Source organism: Triturus cristatus, chromosome 4_1 (genome assembly GCF_964204655.1).
Source record: "Triturus cristatus chromosome 4_1, aTriCri1.1, whole genome shotgun sequence".
NCBI lineage: Eukaryota > Metazoa > Chordata > Amphibia > Caudata > Salamandridae > Triturus > Triturus cristatus.
The window spans coordinates 896,536,919-896,555,812 of record NC_140585.1 but is presented as its reverse complement, the minus strand read 5'-3'; the positions used below and the strand labels follow the sequence as shown (position 1 = coordinate 896,555,812).

The 18,894-nt window shown below is 47.1% G+C and overlaps 1 protein-coding gene across 2 annotated transcripts in view; it reads right to left on the bottom strand.

Annotated features, from left to right (window-relative positions):
* SND1 (staphylococcal nuclease and tudor domain containing 1) overlaps window positions 1-18,894 on the bottom strand; it is a 2,043,911-nt gene that overhangs the window by 1,338,346 nt on the left and 686,671 nt on the right. For both annotated transcript variants that reach the window (XM_085653683.1, XM_085653684.1), the window contains exon 13: window positions 10,569-10,679. In XM_085653683.1, the coding sequence (XP_085509809.1) occupies window positions 10,569-10,679 (111 nt within the window). The remainder of the gene's footprint in view (window positions 1-10,568; window positions 10,680-18,894) is intronic.

The window sequence follows — 18,894 nt, the reverse complement described above, 5'->3', positions numbered from 1 at the left end:
ACACAATGTTGATTCCAAGGGTTCAAGACTCTGAAATCCTGAACTAAAGTTATATCGGCTGTACTGAAGTCCTCCAGAAGGCTTTTCCTATTGCACATCTTTTAATAAATTCAAGTGGTGACCCAGCCACACGTTATTACCATCAACTCGGTGTGGCATTTTACCTTCTTGTGAAGAAAATAAAAAAAATTGTGCCTAACAGAATACCCCAAAGCATCTGTCTACCTCATTAACATGATCAAATCGCAAATCACCACAATACGCAATCACCATAGCAGAAGTATCAACCAGGGGCCTTAACCTCCAATCAATACGCTCAAAGCCATGGTTTTCTGCACCATCACTGAATACTTAAAACCGGTGCCAGCAACCCCCAACTCGATTGAGCACCTGTGATAAATACATGAGCCAAAAAATACATGGCACCTAAGGAAGGTTCACTGGCTCCCCATTCTCATGTACAGCCAACAAACTTCTCATGGAAACATGCAAAGCCCTACACAGGACTAGAATACCTGAACATCTGCATACACTTTCACCAACCCACCAGCCACCGCTTACCTCACCCCTCACACTCACACACTCCTAGCATTTACAAAAGCAAAGCTGGAGGTCGCTAGGTCATCCCACCCAAGACATGGAACCCCCTCCCTCAACGCATCTGAGTCTCCTCATCACTTGCTGAGTTTTGCAAAAAGCTGAAGACTTGGCTCTTCATATATGCATCTTTGAACCACAAACCTACACACCTTGCCAAAGCGCCTGGATACCCTCTCTGGTGATTAGGGTGCTATAAAAATCATCATAAGTTGGCTTGTTCAATTAAAACCGAAACCTACACATTCACACTACTTATTACACATCGTCACTAGCCAAAGCAAACTCAAAACCACTTGAAAGACCACCACCCCATAACACCAACCAAAAACCCTATCTACAAAAATTGTAATGTCATACCAACGGCACATTGAATGTTATACAAATGTCAGTTCAAACACACAAAAGGTGATGGAAGTATTGTTTGCAGAAATTAGAACCATTGGCAATCGCTTCGGGTGGCATTTCAATGAATTGCTTTTCACTCACTGTGCCACTCTAGGTTGAGCCCCCCCTTATGCAAATCAGTATTGAATGCTCCTCCTGGGAACAGTCCATCCTGAACTGCCCGCCAAGCCCTCCTTCAAAAGGGAGCACAAGCAACCCAGAACAGGCGCTGGACCAAGGATGATTTGACTATGGCTTGTTCCTCTCGCAAGTGGCACAGTGGTTAAAAACACAATTGAATAGGATGGGATGCGGCCGCAGGTAACTACCAGTGGCAGAGATTAATTCAAGGATTCCACCCATCATATTTCTAGTTCTCAATGTGATACCCCAAGTGTGGCGAGTATACCTACAAGTGGATCCTGTGCTCACTGTACCACTGGAGTCAAGCTGCACCCTACAGAAGAAGTCCAAGTAGGTCGAAAATGACATGGTGATGTTTGTGTTCTGGTTCAGAGAATACCTGGCCTAGCAGTTCAGACTGCACAATTCCTACTGGAGCAGAACCAAGCTGATTAGCATATAGTTGGTTCCTATTCAGAGAAGGCATGGTGGGCAAGAGAACGTTGGACTGGAATGTGGCTTAGATAATTACCAGAGGCTGAGATTAATTGAATTGTTCAATCCATCACTTTTTTATTGGCCTCAACACAAATGTCAGTGACATAATATGTGCATTACAACATGCGTCTGAAAGTAAAGTCACAATTTGTAAAAAGGTATTCTGCATTTATCACCCACTCATCATGGTGTCTGATGCACCAAAAAAAAAAAAACACAGCACTCCTTGGCTTGCTGTAATCCAGAACCTGGATTTATGCTAGCAGCGTCGGAAACTTGCAGACCTGGTACACTGTGCATTTGCAGTGTCCTTTGAAAGTTGTAGATAATAAATCCTACCCACTTGCTAAGAGCTGCCAAACTAATTTGCTCTCATGCACTCAGAGTTTTGGCTTTTAGTAGGAACTCCGACTCAGTCCTCACAACTATCATGTACAACTGATAACACTTGTCTAGACCACCACAATCATTCTCATATGCTATTTCCTCCATAGTTTTCATGGGCCACCCAAAAACTAACAATGAATCCCTCGCATTGACTTCTAAGGACACTATTCTTTAAATACAGGGACTGCACTAAAATCTTTCTGTCAGTAAGAATACAAGGAGTGTTATGATTTAGTGGCATTACGATTAAAATATTGATGATTGCGCTACAGTTTTCCCTATGTGCTTTACTCTTGTGTGAACTACCATACAATGCCAATACACCCCACAGTAAAGGCTGAAGACTCACTACACCATGTTGACTTTGAGGCGTTGCACCATGCATTTAGAGCTACTCGTAGAAAGAGGCACTGAACAGTGTAACACTAGACTCTCAAAAACTATGAAATGTTAGGCGGCAAAAATATGTCCAGTTCACCCACAACTTCCTTCTTCATGGACAGCTCACACGTTAAAGAACATAGATGAGAGTAAAACGTATAGGGAGCACATCTAACAGACTCGTATTAATCAGCCAACAGTACAGACATGAAGCCAAAAATGAACCCATGGGAGCAATCAATGTCTTGTCAGAGACATCTAACTGCACGCCAGTGAACTCCCAAGGAACCCACTATTGCATGAACATACGACCCTCGTGAAATGGAGGCACAAATAAGGGCACATGGTGCAATGAAGCCATTTAAGCGTTTTGGATACAAGCCGCCTTCTGAAATTAGGAGCCACAAAACCACTAAAGGTGCAAGAGATTTCTTCGATATGTAAATGGTTAGCATGTGCAGAACGAGAGGTAGCTCCCACTCATATCCCATGAAGCAAATTGACAGCGATTGAGATCCGGTAAATCAAATCAATTCTTGGAAAACATGGGTGATGTGGTACATATGCAGCAGGTTTTCCATTTTATTTTATTAGTGGACTCTTTTTTTAAACGTTTCTTTCTCAAATTAATAGAACGAACGCACAGAGTATCCCAATTTCATCTTGTAAGCATTAAGTGAAAAAAATACCACTCTATACAAGCAGTTGTAACTGTATAAGCTGTTCTCTATCTCAAGAGAAAAACAAGTTACTTACCTGTAGACTGTAGTTATCTAGTATTGATATCTTTCATAGATACACATGGTTGAATCGTCCCAGTCATTAAGCTGGGCATCTACCTGTAATTGTAGTAAGTAGTTTAATTGCTAAATCTAGCTTAATAAAGCTTAAAACAGCTCTATTGTTAGCCTAGTCACATAATTTGAAAAGAACTAAACTTCAATTAATCAGATCATAGCTTAGTGACCACTCCGTTCAGTGGCCATCATACATCAAAGTTCTTAGCACAAGTGTGAAAATAAGGTGCTTTATGGGTGAGCTTGAACTGGGAGGAGAGTAGGTTGCTTGTAAATCTAAGATACTAATACTGGAGAACTACAGTCTACGGGTAATTTGTCTTTTCTCCAGTCTTGGATCCTTTGTAGATTCATAGGCTTTAATCAGAAGAGCAAGCAGTAGTTAGTCACACAGAATTACAAGTAGTAGAATGTTGAGAAACTGGCAAGGAGGAATAGGCTCACTTTAACGGAGGAGATGACTCGGCACTACCTGTCCCACACTACTGAGTTGTTTCATACTGTAGAGTCAAGACAATAATATCAACTAAATGTGTGTCTGTTATTCAATGTGGCTGCCCTGCCGATGTCCGATATGGGTCCTCCAGCAAAAAGGGCAGTGGATGTGGACACTTTATGGAATGCACTTTAACTCTGCCGTCTAATGGATGTCCGGTCTTCTGGGAGAAAACTATGGTCACAGACTTCCAGCATATCACTCTATTCTTGGAGAGACAACATGTCCTTTCATAAGGGGACATGTGCTACCAAAAGCTGATCGGATTTTCTGAATAGTTTTGTTCTTTCAATGTAAAAGCGGAGACATATTACATCAAGAGAATGAGGTGCTCTCTCCTCTCCACTTTAGGGTCTTGAAAACATGTCTAGAAGACCACTGGTTCATTAACATGAAAGTCTGATAGTACTTTTGGAATGAACAATGGATTCGTCTGTAGTTTGACTGTTGTGACAAAACTGCACATATGGCTTTAATGGTAAAACCCTGAATTTGTCCAACCCTTCTTGTGGACGTTAGAGCCAATAATAAAGCTATTTTGCAGGATAAGTATTTTAGTTCAGCCTTGTCCGTAGGTGCAAAAGGGTGTTTTATTAACAGGGAAAGGCCTTTGTTCAGCTGCCATAAATTTGTAGATTTTTAATCCAAGGATATACTCTGGATAAACCTTTAAGGTATTATTTAATAGTTTTGTTTCATCACAGTGACAATCTTCTGAAGTGGGATACTGCCAATAAAAGGACTTTGACTGAAGCGTGAGAGAGGCCTGCACACAACAAGTGTAATAAATACAGATGAATTTGCTTGGGTAAATAATACATATGGTGAATATGGTTATCAGACAACGTTCTTCTATTTGCCTTTTTAATGCTTTGGTGTTTCAGATCTAATCAATTTAAGCCATCCTTCCCTTAAGACTGCTGCACCAACGATTTGCCTAAATCCAGCAACAGCTATGTCCACTGGCATGTCAATGATATCAGAAGATGTTCTTTCACCTTCATGCAAAACTACCATGGCTTCATTCATTTTGTCCTCTGGTAAAAGATGAAGCCTAGTGCCTTAATCCAACCACATCTGTTTATCATATCTGTAGGGAATCGCAAAAGAGTGGGAAACTATTACTGTAGTTGAATCTATGACCGAGGTTCTTTTGCCGACATTTTTTCCATCTTTTACCCTCTCTGTCAGGTGTAGTTGGTGTAAGCTGATTTCGTAATCTCTTCTGGGCTGCCTGCATTATTAGAGTCTGGTCGAGGATTACCTATGAGATATGCAGGAGAGTCATCTGGAGCAACCACTATTACTGTTGCTGGACTCTCCACCCAAATGAAACCAATAATAGGGATGGTCTTTGCAGATATTCAAGCAGGTTCTTTGAAATTGTGAAAACAGTCTAACGGCTTCATGCAGATTGGCAAGTCAAATATCTTGGACTGCTTTTTGAACTATGCTTTAAGACCTCCAATGTCATCCAGGAGTGAAATCCTAGTTGGCAGAGTAACAGGAGCGAACAACGGTGCTACATAGTTATCTCACAGCAAACCTACATAGTGAAAAGCATCCTCTGAAATGTCACCTTCTTTCCGATTGTTATCATAGTAAACATCATCAGTAACAAGAGCTGAAACTGATTACGGAGCAGGACCATGAGGTGGTGGAGGTATTTTTGGGTTCTTAAAAGAAGGGAGCATACGAAGTGCTGTTGATGGTTGAGTCCCAGTATACTGTCGAAGCAGTGGGCAAAAGAATACCCTCAACATGCTTTGTCAACAATTTTTTCAACTAATTTTCCTAGTTGATGTGCAGTCAGTCGACTGTGTCCTGAATTTATATTTAGAACCCTAATGGGACAGAACCTTAAGTGAAGGTATCGAAGACTCGTAGCTTGATTTTTCAGGCCCGAAGCAAAAACTTTCTTTGGATGTCCTATGGCATCCGAAGCTGGACTCCGATCTTCTGAAAAGTTTAATTCAGGACCCTTATGCACCTTTTTAGGAGTTTCTTCAGATGATGCTTCCTCTGAGAGATGGTTAGAAGAAACTTCAAACTGCACTCTTTTCTGTGCCTTTGCGGTTATTTTTGAGGTACCTTTCGGTTCGTTCCATGATATGAGGATATTCTTAGTTTTGATCTTTTGAAGCCATAGTAGTAATTTACATTCTTTGTGGGGAGTCTTCACAATGCAGCCTTTATCTTCCACGAAAGCCACACATTTATAAAAAATATCTGACATTTCCATCAAGAAAAAAACCAAAATGATGTTAAGGATAGATGTTGATTGAAAAAGATAATTTATAGGGCCAAAAAGCTGGACAAAATTTTCCTCTCAGAAAAAAAAACTGAAGAGAGCTTAGAGAGACTGCCTTTACATGGCTTGCAGTAAGAAATCTGAGATATGGTGGCGCTGCAAGGGAAGTGAACTCTGAGGACTCTGCAGTGATTGGCTGAAATTTGGAGGTAATAAAATAAGGTTGAAAGGTTACTTAAGTGAGTTTTCTGCTCTTTGGAGGTCTATGTTGATGTTTTAATACTGCTATTTCTACTGTTACTGTGGGACTCCCACTATGACGACAGGGATATTAGGATGTGGCTTTTTATGCACGTTAAGCCCCTCAAACACTTCAAATTTTAGGGTAATATTGGTGCATCTTTTGCTTAAATTAAAGCGCGCCCTGTATGTTATGACTAGGATCTTAGTAGCACATAGGGAATGAATGATTGCTGTTACTAGTAGGCCTGCGAAGCACCGTACACCAAGCAAGTTGTCTTCTTGTGAAACATCCCCAATTACCTTCGGTAGTTGTTACCCCACTATCTTCCGGCCCTTCTACCCAGCATAAGCATGGATTAAAGACCATAATCTACAGAGCATAACTGGAATAAGCCTTTCTATCCATTCTGCATAGCAGCAATTAGACATTCATTTGCAAAAATAAGACTCCCACTCCCAACCAAAATGGGACAGTCTTTTGTTGAAACACTGGCATCCTCCAGTTCCTCACTTCATAGAAAAGAGTGCACACCAATATAAATGGCTCTTTAACCCGTTTTTCAGATGCTCTGGGCAATGTTCAGAGTGCTATCCTGTTTAAGCGCTCTGTCCATGCGCATGAGTATACATTCAATCACTAGAGTCTGATCTGGTTCCATCCAGGATGCACAGCGAATAAATGACTACATCATTAAATAAGATACCAAAGTTCAGTTCCATTTCTCTTCAAATTTTATTTCAGAAGTACTCCATATCATTTTCAGTGTTTTTCATAAATGCTTTACGAGTGGCGACTGGTTTTGCTCATCAGACACGTAGAGGTGCAAAATTCCTCATGATTTGAAGGTATATGGAATATTGAATTGTGGTTTGAAATTCGCTCATCCTGTTTTTGACTCACAAGGTGTGCAGCAAGCCGATTGTAAAAAGCGTGTGCAAGTATCACTTTCTAAAGGTTTCACGCTACAGCCGATTAATAGGCTCGCATGAAAAGATGCTACCAAGCGAATAGTCAGCATGAGTTGGTTATCCGTATCTTTTTAGGGCTCGCCTGAGCCAGCGCGCATGTGCGGCTCTGCGAGGCTTCTAGTAAGGACTTCTGACTCGGACCACACGCTTGTGCATGTATTTTTTTTATTTACTCACACACTATTGGCTTTTGCGTTAGTCTTTCTAAGAAAGACAGCACGCAATTGGCCAAAGGCGGGTGCATTTCCCGCCTTCTCTCTCCCCTGGCCTAGGGAGCGAGCAGCAGCGTGGCCGGGTGCCAGCTGCATACCTCACATTCCTTTTGCGGCCACACTTGTGTTATTTACTCTGATTCCAATCAGCCCACATCTGTAGGACAAAATGTTGTATGAGTATTCACACAAATGTCACCCTCATGCATGCACTTAGACGCAAACACACAGGGGTGTTGAAGCGCTTTACGTATGACGTGAGGAAAGAGGATACACGTTTGTATATCAAGCAAGAGTATGGTAAGACTGCTTTCTAACACTGAAATCAGTGACAGATCGCGTTTGGCAGTCAAGAGGTAGGTACTGCGAATGTACAATGTATTTAAATACTTTTAAAGTATAGGCGCTCATTCCAGAGAGCGACATGTGCTTAAAAGCGGCACACCTCCCAAAATACAGAACTAAACAACTTTTCCCACTAAGGAGGAATTTCACAACTGCTGCCCCCGAAATGTTGAAACATTGAATTTATTTAAATCTCTCCTTATCTAAAATGCCACTACTACCACCCCGATGGACAGGCGCAATCCCCTCTTTTTATATAAAAATAACTCGCTTAGGTGCATTCACATGATGACATGTATGAACCGGTCTCGGCACGCTACTTACACATGAATGCACGAAGACACGCATACGTTGACATAGGATGTCCTGCACACGAACACTCGCACACCCATTCACCACAAGCATGCTTGCACACACCACGCACAAGGACCACAAACACCACGTGCACAGGCGACACAACATGTCCACGCCATGAACACAAGACAGCCACGGGGAGGTCTGTGGTGTGCCGCTCTGAAACAGATGGAGGCCTTCTGCAAAGGTCACAATAGTTTTTGGGGGGGGTCACACTCCAGGGGGTGTGGATGCCGTCATGGCTGCCATTGTGCGCCTACAGAATGGGTTCAGGAAGCGCATCAAGGCGCTTTGAATAGCACGTCGATGCCAGCTGTTTGGGGGCAGGGGCCCTGGCACACCATCTTGTGCCATCATATGGTTACTTGGCGAGGAAGGTGGAACGTGGGGGGGTTGCGGTGGGGGCTCAGAACAGTTTTCCTTCCCATAGCCTGGCACAGTAAATACAGGCTTTCCCAGAGTCAGCTCCTTGGAGGGGTGAGGCACAGAGAGATGGGGGCGCCCGGGCGTGAGGGGCATTACCATCACAAATGGGGGACTCAAGTGGAACAAGCCCGAGGAGCTGGGTCAGGCATTTCACCCTGCTGGCTCGCTCCCCCCTTTGTCCGATCCATTCCAGAGGGGTCCGGCTCACAGATGCAAATGGCACCCCCATCCGCAAGAAGAGATTGGTTTGGAGGGAGGGGCAAAGGAAAAGGAAGGGGGCATGTCAAGACAGACCGGCTACAACCAGAGCTTCACGACCCTTGGGGGGGGGGAGGGGGGAGACTTTCTGTATACTGACGAAAATCGCAGTAAATGTGATTTCTGAAATTACGTTTACATTTTTTTCTTCCTGAAAAGGGACCACGTGCGATGGCTGTGGGTTTCTGTTTGTCTTCTGGCGTGGCACCAGCCCGGCTGGTTTTAAGGGATTTGACAAGGCTGCTCTCCCGAGTCATAAAGTATTTAGTTCATGTCGGGGTTACACCCGGTTTCCCAATAAGAAAACATCTGTAGGGGAGCTGCTTGCACTTGTAGGCCGGGCAGGAAGCACAGTTCTACAGTGACCCCCTCCACAGACAGCACGTGGACGTCATTGCCACAACCCACCAGGGGCAACGGAAGTGACATCACGCACCCTTTTACAGCCATTCACATGACAGGCCTTGCACCTCGTTCCCTCCTCAGCCTCCCAAAAGCTGCTGATGCGCCAGTGAAAGGGCAGGGAGGTAAAACGGGAGAAAGCCGAATATCAGGACAAAAGAAAACGGAGGACATTTTTTATTGTAAATACTTCTTTTTAATATGGTCGTTCAGTTGTACATAAAGCCTTCTTGGTCATATATAAGTTAACAAAATGCTTCCGACACTTTTTTTATTATAACTTTTCAGCATGCTGCACAGCATCCGCACTTCTCTACAGCGTAGCTTAAAGACATTGGGAAAGTCAATAGCTCTGACTAAACACCTATAAGGTCCCAAAGGCAAGACCTATTGGCTATGCCAATGCTTGTTCTTATGTGTTTAGTGGGTTCAAGGGGTCCATGAAAAGATCGTTTTAATTTTTTTGTTTTTTTAAAAAAAAAATTTAATGGGCGCAAGGGGTTTTATGATAACGCAGATGCTTTGATACAGAAAAATCGTCATCTGAGTCATGGCTGTTATTCAGAGGTTTTTATTTTGTAGAGTTTCCTCTGACGAAGGGCAAGTGAAGGCCCAAAATGCATTGGGAGAGTTATCTGTCTTTCAAATCATAAGGAATTTTGCACCTCCACGTGTCTCATGAGCAAAGCCAGTCGGCACTCGTCGAACTGTAAAGCATTTTTGAAAAACAATGAAAATATGGAGTACTTTTGAAATAAAAGTCGAAGAGAAATGGAATTGAACTTTAGTATCTTATTTAATGATGTAGTCATTTATTCGCTGTGCATCCTGGATGGAACCGGATCAGGCTCCAGTGATCCTACCATTTTATTACTAATCTATGATCTGGTTAAGGAGGCCAACCACAGTGGAAACCGAACACTGCAACAATCACTATAGAGAGCCTACTTTGTGGCACTGTTGTAAGTGCCCTGCAGCTCAAACTGACTCTCCTAAACCTGTGAGCAGAAGTATCTTACAACATCGGCTGTGCGCTAAAAACCAGACTGTTTTTGCTCCAGAGCAAATCCATTTCACTTAAGGACACTACTGTACGTACAAACATTGAACTAACCCATGTCTTGGGTGTCCAAAGGGGCAAGTCTTACTAGACAATGTTCACACATGCATAGGTACAATAATGACAGCTTGGCAGTCACAGTGTGAACGTGGCACCCCACACATTCAGACAGGACTCAAAGTGGATGGATATTTGGAGATGATGCAAGCATAAGAATAAATGCTGAAACAGTAAGCGACAGCGAGTCAGGATAATTTGGGCGTTTAGCTGCAAAACAGACGCATGTTGATGGCACCCACAGCACGTCAGAAAGGTACGGAAAGACATGGAGCCAAATGACTGCCATGGAAGCAGAGTAAGGCAGATTAAATGGTTAACTTACCGAGCTTCGGCGGCGAGCAACTCATCGTAATGCGAAGACCTCTGATCATCATCCTGCCGATAACGAATGACGGTCGCCAGTCCTTTGCTAATCAAGGCCTCTGCAATGTTTCTGCAATAAACAGAGAGATAATTACTTCTATTTACATTTATTGTCACGTTTATGCACCATTTGAGATCGTTAAATGATCTTGTACACAAAAGGAAACTGAACCACCTTTGATGGCACACCGCATTAACAAAACACTTTCCACAAGAACGGACATGGAAGGTGATGCCCGACAGTGTACTGAAGTTAATGAGCTTTGATGATTGAAATCAGACTGAGGATGGAAGAGCCGCTAAGGTGAGGCTCTACACTCGTCACTGCTGTCAAGGAACAGGCTCCCTTAGCAGGAGTTTTTGCCCCGCATGGGGAGTGGGTTAATATTACTACCTGGGGAAAAGCTAGAGATAGGAACTGGCTCTCGGAGTAAACAGCTTGGAGAGCTGAATACCCAAATACCAGATGTCCTAAGAACAAGTTACTTACCTTCGGTAACGATGTATCTGGTAGAGACGATTCTAGCCGCAGATTCCTTAACATAAAATTATCCCCAGGCGTGAGACTGGACCCGGAAAACTTTCTTGCCCAGCATCTCTGCGCGCCTGGGGTGGGGGGGGTGGCGGAACGGTACCACGCGACTCCACCCCGACGTCTTCCGCGGGCGTCAAGTCATCGAGGTCACATAAGCCCCACCCCGGCTCGCTGACGTCAGTTTGCTTCGGAGAACTTTTCCACGCCACAACGCGGAGCCATCACAACAAAACTGAGGAGAGCATGGGAACAGTGTGAGAAAAAAATCAGAGAAACAAAAATAGAGAGAAACAAAAAGGTAAGAAACATCACCAGGTGGCACCTAGGCACCAGAAGGAGACAACAGCAGGCCAGAGCAGGAAAAGAGCAGAGCACCACTCTGAGGAACAACCGTGCAAGCCAAGGCAAAAGCAGCAGGTGGCAGTAAAGCAACAGAAGGCCAGAGCAGCACAGCCATCGCAAGAAAAGCGCAAAGCACCACTCCTTCGAACCACCTCGCAACCCAAGGCGAGAGCCATCCTGTAGGCACAAGCATGTGAAAGCACCGTGACAGAAAGAGAGAGACTGCAACCACAACGGGAAGGGCCACAAGCCCGGAACAGAGGAGCGACAGCAACCCATCCCCAGACTACACTGCCCAGGATGGCCCTACCTCCTGAAAGGAGTAAGAGGACAAAAGGACAGGTAAAAGAACCCCCAACGAAGAAAACCGGTGGGGATCAGAAACTCTAACAACAGAGGGAAAGAGCAAAAGTAGGCCCACACGCTGGAAAGAAACCAGCTGAAAGGATGCCTGACCAGAAGAAAATTAAGAGGCCACCCACAGAAGACAAGCCACCCAGAGGGAGGAGACTGCAGTAACCCAAGCAGAGGGTCCACGCAGAACGGGGAGGAAGGGCGGGTCGTGAAGGAATCTGCGGCTAGAATCGTCTCTACCAGATACATCGTTACCGAAAGGTAAGTACCTTGTACATCTGATAGAGACTACTAGCCGCAGATTCCTTAACGTAGAATAGATACCCTAGCCATACCCAGAAGGGAGGAGGGCCTGCGAAAGAGCCTCCCCACCAGGAGAGACACAGGGCCCCAGCAGGGGACATGTCACAGGGACAAGAAGGGAAAGGCCAGGATATCCTAAGCCCAACCAAGGGAGAACTGTCCAACACCCCGCAGGGGCAGACAGCGCCTGAGAGCCCCAAGGAACCCAAGGACCACCTCAAAACGTAGGGAGAGGAGGCAGAACCGGAGGGAGGGCCCACCGTAAGAAACACATACACAATGACAGAAAAAGCTGAACACATCTCAGCCGCAAGCAGCGGACAGGGCAGGAACGGCTCCACCGCCAAAGCGCAGACTGAAAAGAGAGGCACAGTCGCGCAAAGCCCCAGCGGAACCAAAGGCAGGGGCACAAGGGAATACATCTAAAGCCACAACTGTGGATTAGAACAAATAGGCCTGCACAGGCATGCGCAGCAAGCAGCAGGCAACACCACGAGACGGTGCACCCAGGACAAGCCAGACACCAGCCTAAGGCAGAAGCCAGGAAGGGCCACGACACACCCCAAGGGAGAGGGCTGGCCTAGAAACACACAGACCCACGAAACAAGTGGAACCAGGCAGAAAAGAAAGACAGAGAGAGACGGAGGATGGACCAAGCCCTCCACCAGAACACAGATGACAAGGAAAGCCAGTCCCCCCCCAGAACAGACAGAGGACCAAGCCGAAACACTGGACAGAAGTGTGGAACCGCTACAACACGATGCCGCAGACAGCAGGCCAGACTGGCCTAGCGACGTAGCGAACCAGGAGAAGGACGGATCTGGGCGCAACGCAAGGTGTTCCAAACAATCGGCAAGAAGATCGCACCTGCGACATACCGTGACGCCACAGAGAGCAAGTACCCCAAAAGGGCGACCACACCTCCCCAGCACATGATAGAGCTATGTAATAGCTACCATTACCCAACAAAGGGTATGTCACGTCCCAAGAACATGGGAACACCTCTTAGGAAAATGTTTCTGCAGCAGAGGACAAACAAAAACCTGTGGAGAAAACCGCAGACGGCTTGCTAATCAGTCAACAAAGAATACACAGAAGGCCTAATCTCAGGGCCTACACGGCTTACCAACAGCCAAAACCACAAGTCAAAAAAGGAACAGACCAGCAGCCAACAGCACCAGAGTACCAACAAAAGGACCTGAAGGCACATCAACCACACAGAACACACAACCGGGCTACTCGCTACAAGGCCCCAGGAAAACAACGGAAGAACACCTCCCAAAACACAGACGGAGGTGGAGGTGAAGGAGGAGGAGGACGAAGCCCCGGAAGAAACCTCTGAATGGCAGAATCCGCAGGGGCGTGGAACAAAAGAGCGCCAAAGGGAAGGTCAACCAGCCATTCTCTAACATTCTCAGGGAACACACTATCCCGCAGCCAGGCATGGCGACGAAGGGCCACCGAAGAAGCCATGGTACAAACAAGCACCTCCGAAATGTCCAGAGCTGAACAATAAACGCCGCCAGCTCCCGGCCATCCAACACATGGTGCCGCTGAGAAGCGGCAGACATAAGGGACTCCGCCGAATCCCACAAGCAAGAAGTGGCTCTAGCCAATAGACAGAGTGTGTTGAGGGCCCACAAAGCCGCACTGGAGGAGGCAAAGATATTGCGCCCCCAGGAATCTAACCAGTGGGCCTCCCGTGACGGGGGAGACAACACCGATGACAGGGAGGGAAAGTCAGTCTGTAAAAGAGGGCCCCTGGTAGAGGGGTGGAGGGAAAGATAGACAGGATCAGGCGGGGTAGGACGGAGGCAGTGCAGAAGTGGCTGGGGCACCGGGTCCCCCGTGGCAGGACGCCCCCAATCCCCCGAAAGAGAAGGGTGGTGTGAAGCCTCGAAGGGAAGAAGCAGCTCCCAACCACCAGAACCCTGACCTCCAGCAGATGATCCGTGGGGAAATGGGCAGCTGGATCGCCCATGTGCAAGATTCCCGCAGCCGTGGAAACAGCCCGAGCAAAGGCCGCACTCTCCTCCGTAGGGCCCCGCGGCAGGGAAAGCAGTTCCTCTGTGGGCGACGGCTGCAAGCTAAGGCGGCCATCCCCCAGCCCAACCGGAGGAAGGAAAGGCCAAGCCCGGAAAGGGGGAAGGTGGACTGATGAATGGGAAACCTGAGGCACCTCCGGCAAAGACTGTAGGCGCGGTGACGGCAAAGAGCAGTCCTTAGAGGACGCTGGGGAAAAAGCCAGGACCCGTCTCTGGAGAAGATGAAACCAACAACCGCCGAACCTCTGGAGAAGAGGAGGCGTCCGAAGACAAATCAATGACCCGACGTCGGCCCTGCGCCGTAGAGTCCGTGACCGGCATCAGGTCAAGGTCGACCGGTGCCGAAGGGGACGCTGGAACGACCTCTGATACAAATCGCGGCGCAGGAGACAGGGGCTGGGTCGGAGTCGGGGCGACTAAAGAACGGCGCCAAAAAGGCATTGACTATCTCAGATGAGGCAGCCACCGGCGTGGAGGGATGAGGGGGGCCCAGGGACACACCCTGACCCCTAGCCTGCCCCTGCGGCTCCGCCAGGGCCAGCAGCCGCCGGTGCCTGAGTGGCGTCCCGTCGGCCTCGTGCAAGGCCGCTGCCTACCCAGAGGACCGAGGGGGACTCGAGGACACGCCCGGAGCCCCGGAAACCTCCCACGACACCACAGGGACACCCGCGGGCGTTTGCAGCAAGGCAGAGGCATCGTGGTCTGAAGGAGGGAACCCCAAAGGGTCGCACCCCGACAGCACCACCACTTCAGAACCTGGAGCCGCCGGCAACGCCGCCGCATAAGTCCCCGCACGCGGCATGGGATCCGCAGACGTCCCAGGAAGAGAAGAAGAGGGAAGAGCCAAAGAGGCCTGCAAGGCCACTGCATAGGCCTCTATCTGGGCTCTGGTCGCCCCCGCACCGGCGGATAGGGTGGTGACGCGTGGGGCTGCACCACCCGCGGAGAACACGCACCCCCAACAAGCCGGGGACCGGACCTCAGGGACAAACTGCAACACTTACCAACAGGTGAGCGACGCCCTTGCGGCCTGGGAAAGGGACAATGTTGGAGACGGAAGCGGCGGGTCTTGAAGCCTTCCGTGGGGGACGGGCGCCGCCGACCTGGACAAGCGTGCAGAAAGGAGTTTCATCTGGCGCTCCCACCTGGACTTTGGCTTCATTTGCTGACATGCCTCGCAGCGCGTGGAGTCGTGGTGCTCCCCCAAACACCACATGCAGATGGGGTGAGGATCCGTCGCCGACATCTGGCGCGTGCAAGACGAGCACGTCTTGAAGCCCAAAGGCATTCGCACATTGTTCAAGAAAAACGCTTAAAGCGGAAAAAGAAGGCCTGAAACAGGCCAGGAACACGCTCTAGATCCACGTTGCACGCGGAAAAGAAGAAAACGGATGTCAGCGTGCCAAGGTGGGGCTTATGTGACTTCGCTGACGTCACGCCCGCGTAAGACGTCGGGGCAGAGTCGCGTGGTACCGCCCCACGGCGCGCAGAGATGCTGGGCAAGAAAGTTTTCCGGGTCCAGTCTCACAACTGGGGATAATTCTACGTTAAGGAATCTGCGGCTAGTAGTCTCTATCAGATATGCTGTTTGCCTTCATTTTTCATCACGTGGTTTCTAAACATTTTGATGTATTCTGTCCAGGTGACCACTGATACACCAACTGCAGTGTTTCTGGGCAAAAAACGCAGGGGAAGTCAAGAATGTTCTCAGAAGTTTCTCCTGGAAAAGGAGAAGGGTGTACCAGATCTCAACCTCTTTGCTGAAGGCTGCCGCTGTGTAGACAGTGGGCTCTTTTTACGAGAACACTGAGGCAGTACTGAAATGTGCAGTTTACAGATCGTAAAAGAATCAACAAGCACCTGGAGACCTCCTTTACCCAGATCATGCTTCCTCTCGGGCCTAAACACACCGAAAACAATACTTGCCATATTTTATCTGGGCATACCAGCCCCTGGGGGATTCTGCTGTGACATAGGATACGCTGGGGTCTAGAAAGCAGTTTTAGTGAAACCTCCTCACTGTGTAACAACCGCTCTTCCTGCATGGCAACAATCCACTACCCACAAATCCTTCAGCCCCTGCAGCCTCACCGAGAAAACGCATAGAAAAAAAACCTGAAAGTTGCCTGGGGTGAGATCTGTGCATAGGCAATGCTATGCCACTGCAGGTCTGATCAGATAGCCAGATTCAAATACTTTTGATTACAGTCTAGTAAACGTGATGATATTCGTAGATTAGGACTGCAACCTACTGGAGATCTGTGAAGCCCTACTTTCATTATGTAGGCATTTTAGTAGGCCTTACCTATTACACCAGTTAAACCCTCCATTCCACCTCTCTGGGGAAAAACCTCAGCTGTGCAGTACCCTCTCACCCCTCCAGAGATGGTTATGCTCACCACCATTAAAATACATGGCCACTAAGAGCAATGTCCACCTAAGAATGCCACAATATTAAGCATCAACCTCCGCTGGCAATTCCCAGTAATACAGAGTGATCGTTCTGATGGGCATTGGTTTTTTCCCCTCGGTTTAGATCTTCAGATTTAGAATATGGGTCCTTAATTGGTGTGTGCAGCAACCTCTGTTGAATAATCTGGTTAGGCATTCCTGCCAGAGTCCATATATTAGACAAGAGAGCAAGGGGGTGGGGGGTGCAAGTTAATAATGGCTCAATGGGGACACTACCAAGTATGGCAATGCACCAGATGGGGCAAGTACATTCTCAGTAAGTTCACTCAGCTAGCGTGTGGGTTCCAGCTAAAGTAGAATTTGGAAGGGGGGAGAAAACTGCACTCAAATGCAACATTAGTCGCAATATTTTTTCATTAAATATTTGTCAAAGTACGTTGTGAGAGAGGCATGAATTTTGCATTCATCATTTGTTTGAAAAAAATACAGTTGATCTACTTAATTGGGCTAACAAGTCGTTTCATTGAAGATTTGATGACCAGTGAAGATGCTTCCTCTGGCTTAATGAAGCAATTAAATGCAATAAATAAAGTTTCCACTGGATAACACTTACTTCTAGAGTGCCTCATCACCAGTGTTTTTCCAATGTAAATGCTTCTTTGCAAAATAAAGGGTGTGCTATACACTGTTTAGGGGAAGCAATAATCCCACTAGTAATTACCTACAGAGTGTTTTCTGGCACCAAGATGATGCAAAGTGATTGGTAGTTCAGTTCTGTTGTAAGCTGGCTCTCTATAGTGTACTAAAATGAAGTAAACTGTGCAGAGTCCAGTAGGTCCCCAATTGTTTAACAGAGGATAAAGTATATAATACCAACGCTCTCTTTTGTGGTAGTATGGGCGAGCAGTTAGGCTTATCAAAGGGCAGTGCCGAGCCTTAGTTGTATTCACAGAGGCAATAAATGAGACACACACTCAAAGAATAATTGCGACAAATTTGGAACAATAAATATTTGTATATATTTTTCAAACTCAATAACTTTGTTTCAGGTTAAAGTGCAGTTTTTGATAAAATAATGTACAGGTAAGGAAACGTTTCACTTTTACGCACAATGTAATCGTATGGGAGGAAAAGTCAAAGATGCATATAAAGTAGGTATAGTCTGTTTTCAGAGGTTCACCTTCTGGAATTGGAATAGTAGTGAGCCAACTTTCAAAGTTACTACCAGCAGTTCTTCGGTAACCCCACAGATTCTTTCAGGAGCAGGGTGCTGGTGAGACTGGGATGCAACGAAAAAAGGGGAGTATGGAGTCTGCTGAAAAGAGGCTGCATGGGGGAGGGACCTGCGGGCAAACGAGGGGGTCAGGTCGTAAGGAGTCTTGGAGCACGGGGGTACTGCCATGAACAGAGTGGTTTAGTCGGCTGGGCGGGTGCACAAAGATGTACCTCGCGGTTTCAGACAGCTGGAAAAGGAGAAATCAAGGCAGATGGGCACTCTAAAAGTGGGTCTCAGTGATGCGGACATCCCTAGATGGCTGCTTGGTCCTGGTGCAGTGAGAGGCCAGACTGGACACTCGCGGTCGGTGTTTGGTACAGGGCGTCCAGTACCCAGGGTATTTGGTATGGCACAGCTCTGGTTGGTCCTGGTGTCTTCACTCTTGGTGGGGAGACAGATCTGACCTTCCAGAGCACAAGTACCTTCTTCTCTTTGTCTGTGGAGTCGGTCGAGCTGGGGTGCTGCAAAGCAGTGGACAGGACTCTGCTTGTTGATGCCTGCAGGCAAGTAGCTCCTCTACTCCAAGGGAGACTTTTAGTGTCGGTTGAAGTGTTGGCAGGCTACCCAATGCTTTGGTAGTTCGCCAGCTCGCAGGACAAGTCACTCTGTCGCAATTGTAGAGAGAGGGCTGAGGAGGCAGGGTTTCAACCAAAGTCCGGCTTCAGTTTTCACCACGCAGTGACTTCTTCCTCGTCCTCCAGTTTATCAGTCAAGTTCAGGGTCGAGGGGTGCTACTTAAAAACTCAATTTATGGCAGTTAAGGGGAGTACTGGGTAGTAGCCAATGTGCTGCCTACCTGTAGGGTGAATACACCCTCTATACAACCACTTCCTGGTGGAAGTGGGCATAACTGACCCCAAAGGGCTAATTCTCTCAAGCACAAGATAGACGATTCTGAAAAGTGGAGTTTACATCAGCTGGCCCATCTAATTTTCCCGGCTGCCTTGCTGCCAAAAAGTGGGGCATGGGGTTGGGCACCTCCATTATCTGGAGAGGCCCGGGGTCACATAGTTGGTAG